Here is a 14,327-nt window from a genome sequence, read left to right as displayed (position 1 = left end):
ATTAGCCCATGCAGACCACCCTCTGACCTCAGGGCAGCATATCTCTGCTGGGGCTCCAATAAATATATCAATACATACATTTAAAACGTTCATCATGCATGTTTTCCTTTCTCGACATTCTCCTTAAACAACTTTCTTGATGTCCACTTATTATAATTATTGCTTGGCTTTATGTACTAAACCAGTCCTAATTCATTTTTCCACAACCATTTTCCAGTATATAACCAAGTCTGACCAGCATACTGCAGTCAGCAGTGTGGCGAGCCAAACGTAGCACAGACAGTGATGCTATTCATTCTATTACAGGTCAGTGGAGCATCAGGATGATTTTAAAGCTGCTATTTTAAGGTAAAAATGTTACATAGTGTTGCTTTAATCCTCGGTTAAGTCCATGCCTATGTCCAGTTTTGAATCTGGAAATACAGCTACAGCTACAGCTGTGGTACTGCATTACGCTTCTGTATGTATATTTAAAGGACTAAGATAGGTTGGAAAATAGTTGTGTAAAAATGAAAATGATGGCTTTCTCCACCATACACTACTTGCTCTCTTTCCTAGAGTGTACCATGTCAGCCTTGACTAACAGCATGTGTGAGTGTGTGTTTTCTGACCTTTAGTGTGTGACAGTAGATCCTGCTGGTTGAGCTGGACACTAAAACGTGGCAGAAAATTTGACAGCTCCTGAATTAAACATAACGGCAACAACACTTCCCAATGCCAGGTATGTGTGTGTGTGTGTGTGTATGTGTTGTCTCGGCTGGGACAACAATCATCTTCCTTTCGTACCTTTGTCTGCCACTGTTGTGTCTGTATGGTGCAGGCCTTCTGTATACCTACATTTTTGAAGAATGAGTGTGAAAAGACTTATACTGACATATACTGATATACTTAAATAAGCTCTGCACTGATTGGCCGCTCTGTATTGTGCCTCATTCAAAACGCAGCCTGGTCTTACAGATTCAGTGTGAATGGGCAGGGCTAATGTTTTGTAGTCTAAATGGGTGGATATATGCAAATGCACAACAGCGACGAATTCATAATGGGCTGTTTCTCTAGATTACTTTACATTGACTGTATGGACTCAGGAGTGAAAGCCACTGGGGATGCACAACAATATCAGAAATCTTATCAGTATTAGACAGATGTTTAGATTTGGCTGATATCTGAAGCAGAATGATTAGGTGACGTTGACCTACTGCACTAAAATATCTGCATTTCATTCATTTTACTGCGCTTGAAACGCCATTCTAATAAGAGTATAATAGTTATATTTCTCTGCAATGCTGAACCCGTTCAGTTTAGTCCCAATTCCTACAAAGATTTGCCTATCACCATCTACGGATAGGCACATCAACAAGATGGATATTGGTCCACAATTCCCATATTGGTGCATCCCTAGTGATGCTGACCAGTACAATTTCTAACAGACTTCCTTATGCGGTTTCTGACACTGTACTACACACTCCTGATTCATATTTTAGTCCATGTTTATAAACAACAGTGTTTCATACAGTGTCTGACACCACATAAGCAAGTCTACATTAAATTCTACCTTAAATGACGCAGCATTGCATTCTAGTACCTGAATTACCTTTCTACCTTAACTGGTGCAGCAGTTACATTCTAGAGTCCCAATTAAGATGGAATGGAAAATCTAAATAAGAAGCTAGCAAATAAGACAGTAAGTCATAAAGTGTAATTCATACTCTGAGCCACATCTAAAGGACACACTTTACACATGCAGTTCTGGACAAGCTTAAAGATAAAGCCACTGAAAGTGGAAAAAGCATAGGGACCGACATGGTGGGGATTACAGGATTTTACACAAATATGAATCTGGTTATGCAGTGTTACACAGCACCAGTGCTAACTGGTTTGATATAGGCTTTCATTACTTGTTAGCTACATTAGCCTTGAAGTTCCAGTGTAAAACCTAAAGAAGCAAACTTCCTCTCTTGGCTGAGTTAAGGGGGAAAAAGTAGGGCAAACCAGATTTGGTGTTTTAAACTACTGCTTTAAGATCTTGAAAGAACATTGCAGCTTTCATGAAAAGGTCACACTCTCCGTAATTAACCAGTTCAGCTGGTGCAGCTGCCATAGAAAAGGGATGAGGTTCAGTATGTCGTCCATACAAACAACAGCAAGTAAACCAACAGCACGGCCCATTTGTTCCTCACATCAGACCAATATTTACGTGAGATGAACTGCATGCAAGCAAAGCTATTCAGAGTAGGGTTTGGTGAGAATTTGTGGTTCAGCGTAGAGAAACCTTCCAACTCTGATTATCATCTGACAATGATAAAATATGTTTTCTTTCTGGACTATTTTTCCACACAAAGTCCTGAATATATCTTAAACCATTTTAATGAAAATGTGATTGTAGAAATACATTTTAGACCCAAAAGCCTAGACCCAAAAGGTAAATAGGGTCTGATACATCATGCAGTGTATTCATTAAGCTCTACAGAAATCTGGTACAATCATCACCACTGTGAACAACTTTGACTTAGTAAGCTTTTTTTGTTTGTTTTTTTTTTTTATTAGAAACTTTAGAAAGTTTCACACAAACACTCCTTTTGGGTGCAGTAACTGCCTCAACTCAGCTGGGAAGGCTTTACCCGCAGTCATTGGAATATTGCTGTGAAAAGGACTTGACTATATTCAGCACCACAAGCGCATTAGTCAGGTATGGGAGAGGTACTGATTAACCATTTAAATATAGATAATTCCTGACTTCAATTCAAGTACATTCATGTTCAATACAGATTGTGAAAATGATACAGTACACAGTTTCTGCTCTAATTGAGTTAGACTGTGGTATAGTTCTCATACTTTCACTATAGTACAGTTTCTGCTCTTTTAATTGAGATAGATTGTGATATAGTGCTCATACTTTCACTATAGTAGTTTCTGCTCTTTTAATTGAGTTAGACTGTGATACAGTATCATACTTTCACTATAGTACAGTTTCTGCTCTTTTAATTGAGTTAGACTGTGATACAGTACTCATACTTTCACTATAGTACAGTTTCTGCTCTTTTAATGGAGTTAGACTGTGATACAGAATCATACTTTCACTATAGTTCAGTTTCTGCTCTTTTAATTGAGTTAGATTGTGATACAGTACTCATACTTTCACTATAGTACGGTTTCTGCTCTTATAATTGAGTTAGATTGTGATACAGTATCATACTTTCACTATAGTTCAGTTTCTGCTCTTTTAATTGAGTTAGGTTGTGATACAGTATCATACTTTCACTATAGTACAGTTTCTGCTCTTTTAATTGAGTTAGACTGTGATACAGTATCATACTTTCACTATAGTACAGTATCTGCTCTTTTAATTGAGTTAGACTGAGATACAGTATCCATACTTTCACTATAGTACAGTTTCTGCTCTTTTAATTGAGTTAGACTGTGATACAGTATCATACTTTCACTATAGTACAGTTTCTGCTCTTTTAGTTGAGTTAGACTGTGATACAGTATCCATACTTTCACTATAGTACAGTTTCTGCTCTGTTAATTGAGTTAGACTGTGATACAGTATCATACTTTCACTATAGTACAGTGTCTGCTCTTTTAGTTGAGTTAGACTGTGATACAGTATCATACCTTCACTATAGTACAGTTTCTGCTCTTTTAGTTGAGTTAGACTGTGATACAGTATCCATACTTTCACTATAGTACAGTTTCTGCTCTTTTAATTGAGTTAGACTGTGATACAGGACTCATACTTTCACTATAGTACAGTATCCGCTCTTTTAATTGAGTTAGACTGTGATACAGTATTCATACTTTCACTATAGTAGTTTCTGCTCTTTTAATTGAGTTAGACTGTGATACAGTATCATACTTTCACTATAGTACAGTATCCGCTCTTTTAATTGAGTTAGATTGTGATACAGTATCATACTTTCACTATAGTACAGTATCTGCTCTTTTAATTGAGTTAGACTGAGATACAGTATCCATACTTTCACTATAGTACAGTTTCTGCTCTTTTAATTGAGTTAGACTGTGATACAGTATCATACTTTCACTATAGTACAGTTTCTGCTCTTTTAGTTGAGTTAGACTGTGATACAGTATCCATACTTTCACTATAGTACAGTTTCTGCTCTGTTAATTGAGTTAGACTGTGATACAGTATCATACTTTCACTATAGTACAGTGTCTGCTCTTTTAGTTGAGTTAGACTGTGATACAGTATCATACCTTCACTATAGTACAGTTTCTGCTCTTTTAGTTGAGTTAGACTGTGATACAGTATCCATACTTTCACTATAGTACAGTTTCTGCTCTTTTAATTGAGTTAGACTGTGATACAGGACTCATACTTTCACTATAGTACAGTATCCGCTCTTTTAATTGAGTTAGACTGTGATACAGTATCCATACTTTTACTATAGTACAGTTTCTGCTCTTTTAATTGAGTTAGACTGTGATACAGTATTCATACTTTCACTATAGTAGTTTCTGCTCTTTTAATTGAGTTAGACTGTGATACAGTATCATACTTTCACTATAGTACAGTATCCGCTCTTTTAATTGAGTTAGATTGTGATACAGTATCATACTTTCACTATAGTACAGTTTCTGCTTTTAGTTGAGTTAGACTGTGATACAATACTCATACTTTCACTATAGTACAGTATCCGCTCTTTTAATTGAGTTAGATTGTGATACAGTATCATACTTTCACTATAGTACAGTTTCTACTCTTTTAATTGAGTTAGATTGTGATACAGTATCATACTTTCACTATAGTACAGTATCCGCTCTTTTAATTGAGTTAGACTGTGATACAGTATCATACTTTCACTATAGTACAGTTACAGTACAGTACAGAACATGTGTCTGGGTAAAAGGCTGAAACGGTGATGTGTGTCTTTATTCTTGAACACAGTAAGTGTCAAAAAGTTTGTGCCCCCCCCATAACAGCAGAAAAGCTGGCTGTAAAGCTGCGTCCACGTGTCCACTCACCTGCAGTGTGCTTGTGCGTGTGTTTTCTCCTCAGCACTGCTAAAGCTCTGCATGCCCTCAGCTGCGCTACCACACTCCTCTTTTCACTCTCACTCGCTTTTTCCATTCTTCCCCCACCGCTGAATGAAAACCTCCGCTGTTTTCTGCTCCTCTCCTCCTCCCTCCTCCTTCTCTCCGGTCCCGCAGTTCTCCTCCCTCCGCCTGCACTCCTCTCTCATCTCCCTTCTCCCTTCTTCACCTGCAGTTCTGCTTTTTCTTCTGCTTGTCTCTCATTTTTTAAACTCCTCCAACTTTTCTCGGCTCTTCCTGAGACACGCTGAGCTCCGGCTGCTCTCCTGCTCTGTGCATCATGGGAAACGTAGTGAGAGCCGTATGGGATTTGTAGGCGGACAGCTGGTCACGATTAGGTGCTCTGATCTAGGGTCAGGCACAGTTCCTCAAGCAGTTGGCTATGTCAGACCGTAGTCATAAAGTGTTTTTGTTTTAGATCAGACACGGAGAGATCAGACATACAAACTACTACTACAATCAAATCCTCACATCAATGTTCCAATGACTAGAAAACAGGGGAAAAGAAGAAGAAAGGATGTAAAAATTAGGTAGATAGAAAGAGGGAAATAAAGAAACTACGAAATAAACATAGAGAGTGTAAGAATGAAAAAGAAAAAGATAAAAGAAAATAAGAAAAAAGAAAAAGGAAAAGAAAGGAATCTGAAAAAGAAAACAAAAGAAAATCAGGGAAGATGAAAAATAAAGAAAGAAAAAGAAAAAAGAAATTAAAGAAAAAATAAACATAAAAAATATTTATAAAAAATAATGAAAGAAAACAAATAGAAGATAAACATAAAAATAAAGAACGAAAATGTAAGAAAGAACAAAATTAAAGGATGCTAAATATAAACATTGAAATAAATAAACATATTTTTTATTTAAATAAATATAGAGAGGAAAAGGAAATAATAGAAAATAAAAAATAAGAAAGAAAGAAAAAACAAAGAAATGGAATGGAGGATAAAAAAGCAATGAAGAATATAAAAAATATGAAAGAAAGAATGACAACAAAAAAACAAGAAAATTTTAAGAAATAAAGAAAGAAAGAAAGAAAGAAAGAAAGAAAGAAAAGGAAACGATGCAGTAATAATAATGAAGGTTAAAATGGTAGAAAAGAAAAGAAAATATAAAAAAAATTTTAAATACAGAAGAAAATTAAAGCAAAAAAGTAATGTAAAAAGGGAAGAAAAAAGAAGGGTATAAAAATATAAAAAAAGAGGAACTAAAGAAAGAGAAAGTGAAGTGACGTGAGGAGAGAATATAGAGATGTGTGCAGGCTACTGACTGACTGATAAGAACATATGAGCTCCAGTTGGGCTGGACTGGAAATTCAGCCTTTCCCCAAAACAAGCTCAGAATGACTGCAGTGTTAAAGTCAGTGTCAAAGACCCAGCAGAGCCGGCCTGCTTCTGCACACGCTCCTCACACATACACACACACACACACACACACACACACACACACACACACACACACGTCCAGCTGTAAAATGATGTGTGCTTATTTCCTGAGAGATTCAGGAGTGAAGTGTGAGACCACATTTACATTCACGGCGTCTGGCAGACGCTCCTATTCAGAGCAGCACCCCCCCACCCCCCCACCCCACCCACACACACACACACACACACACACATATACTAAGGGAAATCAGAGATGGGCTAACAGGCAGCGTGGAGACGCCTCTTGCAGGCCATAGCGAGTAATTACACTGGATATAAATAAAACGGTTAATTAAAAATAGCTCAAATCCTCACTTCCCTGTCATGTGATCTCTGAGATATCAGCTTCCCAGCGCAGCAGGAGTGAACTCCACGAACCCCCCCATCACACACACAAACACTCTGCAAAACCTCTTACATTGACAGTGAGAATTCACACACTGTTATTCTTTGTTATTTGTTTTTTCTGTTTAAGGTGAGGATAATATACAGCAATTTTTATTATATCCTAATCACATAATGCTGTTCCTCCCAGTGCTGCCAAAACAGCTCCCTCTGCAAGGCCTCTGAAGGTGGTCTCTGGCACCAAGATGTTCCAGCAGATCTTTTAAGCCCTGTAAGTGGAGAGGTGGAGTCACCCCGGATCAAACTGCTGTCACAGCGCCTACCACAGGTAAAGAGCGCACACACATACATCCAGCCGCCCCCAAGACTCATCAGACCAGGCCACTTTCTTCCATCTCTCTAAGGTCCAGTTCTGGCACTCTATTGTGCGTCTATTGTGGAAGCTTTTGACAGTGGACAGGGGTCATAACAGGCACTCTGATTGGTCTGCAACTACTCAGCCCCATACGCAGCAGGGGAGCTGCACTATATGTTGTGACACATACCTTCCATAACCATCATTAAATATTTTTGAGACTTGGGCCACGGTAACCCTTCTGTCAGTTCAGCCAAGACAAGATCAATGAACCTTAGGCTTCAGGCCCATCACTGGTTAGCGGTCTGCCCCTTCTCGTCTGATCGGTAGGTACTCACTACTGCCGACCTAGAGACCGCCAGAAGCCAGAGATGCTCTGACCTAGTGATCTGGTCATGAAGATCAGGACCTTGTCAGAGTGTCTCAGGTCTTTATGCTGCCTGTTTCTCCCACATCTGACTTACATCCCATTCGGAATTACTGATTGCTGTCTGGGACAGATGTGTGTCTCAGACCACCTCCTGAAGTGATTTGAGTGATCGGATTTGGATCTGGTTTAAATCTTGGGAGTCTTGGGTGTGTTCACACTTGCTCTTTTACGTGGCTTGGCCTCAACCAGATATAATCCCGATAGACCAGAGGGCTTTACAGAGATATTATCCATCAGAAATATGAAATTAAAATAGGAAATAATGTAAAACTAACTCTCAGAATACTGCACCGTTTGTTGTTCGGAAGATGGAGACACTGCCTGCTGGCTGTGAGGGTCTAGTGCACTCTCAGTGAGGGTTGTGAGGTTGTAGTGCACTCTCAGTGGATGTTGTGAGGTTGTAGCGCACTCTCAGTGGAGTCTGTGAGGTTGTAGTGCACTCTCGGTGAGCATTGTGAGGTTGTAGTGCACTCTCAGTAGAGGCTGGAAGGTTGTAGAACCCACTCAATGTGGACTGGGAGGTTGTAGTGCACTCTCAGCAGGGGTTATCTAGAACCTCCTGAAGAAATAGTGACCCTTTTCAGACACACCTGGTCCCACACACTGGAAATGCGGTTGGCTGATTTAGCTTCTTATTGTGTTGGGGTAGGTCTTCAGGTACACCTGTGAAGTTCCAGCCAATGGGATAGCTGGCTTAGCTGTATTTACACAGATACCAGTGGCGAGGTCTGGGCTGTTGCGTTCTTTTTAACACTCTTGCATTGTGTTAAATGTTGGGGTAGAAAAATATATTGCTGCTGTCACACAAAACCTTGTATCTCCAAAGCATCAAATTTACACGTCATTTTGGAGCATTTGTATTGGTGCATTCGCCATGAAATTGATACAGTGTAAACTGTCAGATTCACAAAGTCAAAATCAAAAATGGAGATACAGTTTTTGCATTTCACCAACAATATTCACAATCACTATAACATTCATTAAGGTAAATACCTTTAACATGTGGACTCCAGAAAAAAAGAAATCTCACAGTCTTCTAAGATCCTGCAGGCTTATAAGACCTCGCATATGAATTTTCTCTTCCACCTTAATTGGTGGCCTCTGAAGCTGCAGTAGTAAATTCAAATGAGAAGAAAATGAAGAAGACTGGGCTTTAGGTGGGGTTGTTAACTCTTTTGGTTATAACTTTTGGTTATAGATGGTACTTTTGCTGTACATTATTATCAGGTTTGTTGCCAGTATCAGGGCCACCGATACCACATAATAGAATGTGCTGATCCAGATGTTTTTTGTGGGAGCGGCACGTTTAGCTTGTTGTTTTGAGCACAAATGCCCATGAGGTTTATGCCTTTGGTGGCAGCGTTTTTTATATGTATTTTTTTAAAGTTTTACTCAAAGCGATGAAGTCGTCTCAGTTCCTCCATTCTGGGAGTTTTTAGCAGATGAATCTAAAGGCAGGGCTTCAGTAATGGTGTGTAAACATGGATGAGAGAGTAGCTACGGCTCTTTGATTCAGAGGATCAGCATAACCACAACATATCCAACTGACAGCTAGCCAGCTCTGACGGACAACATTGATAAGCTGTGGGTTTACCACCCTAAAAGTGGGTGTAGTTACTTTTCAGCACAGAAAAGAGACACCAGCAGCCTTCCAAATACACAGTTTGTAGAAGTGTAGAAACTGGATGGATACCTTTTAGTATTCATTGTATAAAAATAATAACAATAATAATGATAATAACAATAATAATTATAATAATTAATAACAACACATGGTTGCAATAACTGCCATTCATGTTTTAGGATGGACCAGAAGGGAGTATATTGTGTGTGTATACAGGAGTGCTCTAATGTTTCAGGATATTATGAGTCTTATTAAAAATCATACTTTAACAGCCTGCTGTGTTTATCAGGATTAATGACTCATTAATAAGCATAATGTGTGAGACATAGTTGGTCCTACCTGGGCGCCTGGACCTACAGGTCACGGTCAGCGTCTAAAAGCGGAAAATGACATCAGATTATTAACGTTCAGCTTCATTTATTTATTTATTTAGATTAATTATGAACAGCAGTGGAGGAGTTGCTCTGTTTCTGTCCCTTGGTCGCTCTTTAACAGCCTTCCAGTCTTTAGGCCTGCATTAATGATCAGCATCAGCATCCGCTCACCAGGCTGGGATTAACTCTTTGTCTTTGACAACTGAAAACAACTGTTATCATGCACTAAAGAAATATGGAAATGAGCTCAGATTTGATTGGCTACCTTGCACTGCAAGCTAAACAAATGGAGCTGATTTGATGTAGGCTAAACTGGCATGACTTAACTGTTGTAGACTGAAAAGGTGGAGGCTAAACAGCTGTAGGCTGAATAGTAGAGGATAAACTGTTGTATACTGAATAGTAGAAGTTAAACTGCTGTAGGCTGAATGGTAGAGGTTAAACTGCTGTAGACTGAATAGTAGAAGTTAAACTGCTGTAGGCTGAATGGTAGAGGTTAAACTGCTGTAGACTGAATGGTAGAAGTTAAACTGCTGTAGGCTCAATGGTAGAAGTTAAACTGCTGTAGGCTGAATGGTAGAGGTTAAACTGCTGTAGACTGAATGGTAGAAGTTAAACTGCTGTAGGCTGAATGGTAGAGGTTAAACTGCTGTAGGCTGAATGGTAGAGGTTAAACTGCTGTAGGCTGAATAGTAGAGGCTAAACTGCTGTAGACTGAATGGTAGAGGCTAAACTGCTGTAGGCTGAATGGTAGAGGTTAAACTGCTGTAGGCTGAATAGTAGAGGCTAAACTGCTGTAGGCTGAATGGTAGAGGTTAAACTGCTGTAGACTGAATGGTAGAAGTTAAACTGCTGTAGGCTGAATGGTAGAGGTTAAACTGCTGTAGACTGAATGGTAGAAGTTAAACTGCTGTAGGCTGAATGGTAGAGGATAAACTGCTGTAGGCTGAATGGTAGAGGTTAAACTGCTGTAGGCTGAATGGTAGAGGTTAAACTGCTGTAGGCTGAATAGTAGAGGCTAAACTGCTGTAGGCTGAATGGTAGAGGTGGGGTTAAACTGCTGTAGGCTGAATGGTAGAGGTTAAACTGCTGTAGGCTGAATAGTAGAGGCTAAACTGCTGTAGGCTGAATAGTAGAGGCTAAATTGCTGTAGGCTGAATAGTAGAGGATAAACTGCTGTAGGCTGAATGGGTGCATATACTGAATATTAATGTCTTGATTATCATGATATGACAAAAACCTGAAACAAGACAGAAGAGAGATAGAAGCAGAGGAAGTCAAAAGAGAAGAGGAAGAGATAAAGGGAAGGCAATAAAGAGAAGTGTGTGTGTGTGTGTGTAGAGAGAGCGCGAGAGAGAGTAAGAGATGGAGGGAGAGAGAGGAGATAAGACAGAGGAAAGTTCAGAAAGAAGATATGAAAGTGTTTATGATGTAGAAAGCGTGGCCTGAGCCCAGCAGGGGGTTCGGCCTGTTTGTTTGTGTTGTATATTTCAAACAACAACAACAAAAGATTACTTTTATTCACTCAGAGCAAATGTTTATCTTCTTCACAGCTGACCGGCAGCACAAGAAAATCATCTGGAAGAAAGCTCTTATGCCTGCGAAAGGCTCTGAGGAACCTTTGGAGAGTCTTCCACCCAGGTGCTTGTTCAGTCTCTCGTCACTTCCAGACTTGACTACTGCAACTCTCTTCTGGCTGGTCTCCCTCTGCGCACCATCAGGCCCCTGCAACTCATCCAGAATGCAGCGGCACGGGTCGTCTTCAATGTCCCTAAATTCAGCCATGTCACTCCACTGCTGCGTTCTCTCCACTGGCTTCCTGTAGCTGCCCGCATCAGATTTAAAACCCTGACGCTGGCCTACAAAGCCAAGAACGGACCAGCCCCTCCGTATCTGATGGCAATGGTCAAAAGCCGATCCGCACCAAGAGCCCTTCGAGCTTCAAGTACGGCTCGGCTCGACCCACCATCCCTCAAAATCCGCGGAAGACAAGCGTCCAGGCTTTTTTCTGTCCTGGCACCAAAGTGGTGGAACGAGCTGCCCCTGGATGTCCGAACGGCCGAGTCGCTCGCTGTCTTCAAACGCAGACTGAAGACCCACCTCTTCAGAGAGTACTTGGACGAATAGTTCTATGGTTGCCTTATTGTATTGTGTTTAGTAATGTCTAAGCTTGGAGGTATCTTTTGTATTAGTCTATTCTAACTAGCTGAGGTTTTCTTGGGTAAATAGCAAAGCACTTTGTAAGTCGCTCTGGATAAGAGCGTCTGCTAAATGCCATAAATGTAAATGTAAATGTAAATGTCTTCCATTTGAAACTGAGGAGGAACCTCCTAAGGTGCATTATGGGATCTTCTAGAAAATGTATTTTTGAAGAAAAAAGTTCCTTCAAGGGTTCCTCCAGAGCTTTAAACTGGAGAATCTCCAAACGTCCTTTTAAAGTACTTTTAACAGTGCACTAATAGTATTAATCACAATAACCTGGAAGCTCATTTTTACATATCCTTACTGACATAATTAAACCTTCTCAAACACTCCTTTTTAACATTTCTTAGTTTCTTACATAATCTAAAAAAAGCAAGCAGGCCTTTACCCAGCCCTGCTAGAAAAACAAGCACGCACCAACAAACCAGACCAGCAAAAGACCAGTATAAACCAGTTCAGACCATTTTCAATGAATGTGAAATTCATGCTGGTCTAGGCTGTTAGTTTCAGTCGGATGGTTGAACATTTCATGATGAATGGACCAATATGAAGAATCCAAAATGTAGTTTTCACTTTTTACAATCTTTTTATGTTAACTTTCACAATTTAATATTTATTTGTTTGTTTGTTTGTTTACTCCTGCAGTAATGCCATATAGTAGACTTGCTTCATGAGCATACAAGATTATATTGAGATGGTTTGGGACGTGGTGTAGACACACAGGAAGGATTCATGTCAATTTATACATACTTTTTTTGCCTTTATGTGAAAATGTGGCTTTTAAAAGACAAGTAATCCAAAAAGTACAGAAAGTAATTACATTACAGATTACATTATACATTACTTTGATAAAGTAATCCTTTGGACTATGTCACAGTTACACACAGGTGATTCCATTTGAAAGTAATCCTCCCAAACTTGCCTATCATTCACATGGTGGAGGGATACATGCAGGGGGTACAAAAATACCCCCCAAAAAGATAGTCCCCAAAAAGAACATTTTTTTAATGAATTACTGCTATTCTACCATCATTGTCATCACACATGAATCTCAATAGAAGACATGTGTAGACACTAAGTTCACTGGTGGTTTTGGATAGTAAACAAAATGCCAATATTTGCCATTTCACACCAAACCCCACTCTGTCCCGATATTCACAGGGAGCTCAGGATCCCCTGTTAGCATTCTCCCGAATATTTTAGCTGTGACTTTTGAAGCTGTGGAGACACTCAACTGTGTGTTTCCATCATTCTGGCCTCTGAATGAACGCTCTCTCTATGCAATTTATGACATCATGACTTTTCCGGAGCAGCTGATTGGCTGAGGCACAGGAAGCTCGGTCCAAAGCAACTTTTAAAAAGGGGGTTGTCGTGGTAACAGAGTTTTGGCCCGAGCGGGATGACATTCAAACCATTCCTACACCCACTGCAGGCCAGAGGAATGTCCGCTTCACTCACACACACACACACACACAAACTTTCCCACAGATTCTCTAACACACACACACAGCAAGCCTTACACATAAGCACATATACACTTATACACACACACTCAGGCTGTCACACACCTCACAGACAGAGTCAGAAAAATAACGGTCGTTCTCTCTCTCTCACACACACACACAATTCAATTCCAATTAAGCTTTATCAGCATGACCGTGTCAATACAATATACAAGTCTCTCTCTCACACACACACACGGTAGGTATAGTTATAGTTCAGTATAGCCTCTCTCTCACCCTGTGCATTTTTAAAGTGTCAGTCACAGAAACACCATTTCAAAACAATTGCTTATCCACCTGTCACTCACTTCTCTTCTTAAGCACACACACACACACACAAGCTCAGAGAATAAAAATGCTGCCGAGGCACCACTGGGTTCTCTCTAACTCTGTCTCGCTCTCTCGTTTACCTTTGCTCTTCTGAAAAATCCACTCAGACAGCCGAACAGTCCCATCTCCAACAGTGCCCTGGTCACGGCCAGGGGTCACAAGGTCATATCCAAGGGTCATGAAGGTGTGTGCGTGTGTGTGTTTGTGTGTGTTTCTGAGCTGCTGAATAAGTGAAGTGCGCGTGTGTTTGAAAGCTGCGCTCCTTTGCTAGAAAAGGAGGTGGAGCTGTAGGAGCAGACCAGGCCTTATTCCAGCCTGGGGCAGCAGCCAAGGGGGCCGGAGCTCACTGCATACCAAACACACACACAAACTCACACACACTCTGTTGATAGATAAGCTGAAGTGAACTCACAAATTGTAGACATGCTGTTTCATAAAACTGCAATTAAAATCTAAGGCTTGCTCTGAAGATGCTACTTCTGTGCTTAACCTTTAGCTCTGTGACGCAAACCTTCTGCAGAAAGGGACCCCTTTCTGTGGGGGACAAGTCCATGGACCACCACGTGTTAGTTTTATGAACTGCTTAATTGAAAATACATAATCAGCCATTAAATTAAAACTGGTGAAGTGAGTAGCATTGATTATCTGGTTACAGTAGCATCTGTTAAGGGTACGCATATTAGGCTGCG

General features: G+C 40.1%; 1 protein-coding gene across 2 annotated transcripts in view; it reads right to left on the bottom strand.

Moving 5' to 3' along the window:
• The window catches only part of stard8 (StAR related lipid transfer domain containing 8), an 85,634-nt gene extending 71,801 nt beyond the window's left edge, over nucleotides 1–13,833 (bottom strand). The window contains exons 1-2 of one of the 2 annotated variants that reach the window (XM_072676632.1): nucleotides 13,719–13,833; nucleotides 9,570–9,603 (exon numbers count right to left, since the gene is read on the bottom strand). In XM_072676632.1, the coding sequence (XP_072532733.1) occupies nucleotides 9,570–9,603; nucleotides 13,719–13,763 (79 nt within the window). In that variant the 5' untranslated portion in view covers nucleotides 13,764–13,833. Of the gene's footprint in view, nucleotides 1–4,986; nucleotides 5,198–9,569; nucleotides 9,604–13,718 lie in introns of those variants that run through there. The other variant, XM_072676631.1, reaches the window with a different exon arrangement.
• Nucleotides 13,834–14,327: the final 494 nt, after the last annotated feature.

Source organism: Salminus brasiliensis, chromosome 1 (genome assembly GCF_030463535.1).
Source record: "Salminus brasiliensis chromosome 1, fSalBra1.hap2, whole genome shotgun sequence".
Lineage (NCBI taxonomy): Eukaryota > Metazoa > Chordata > Actinopteri > Characiformes > Bryconidae > Salminus > Salminus brasiliensis.
The sequence above is the reverse complement of the archived record's forward strand: the minus strand, read 5'-3'. Positions and strand labels throughout refer to the sequence as shown.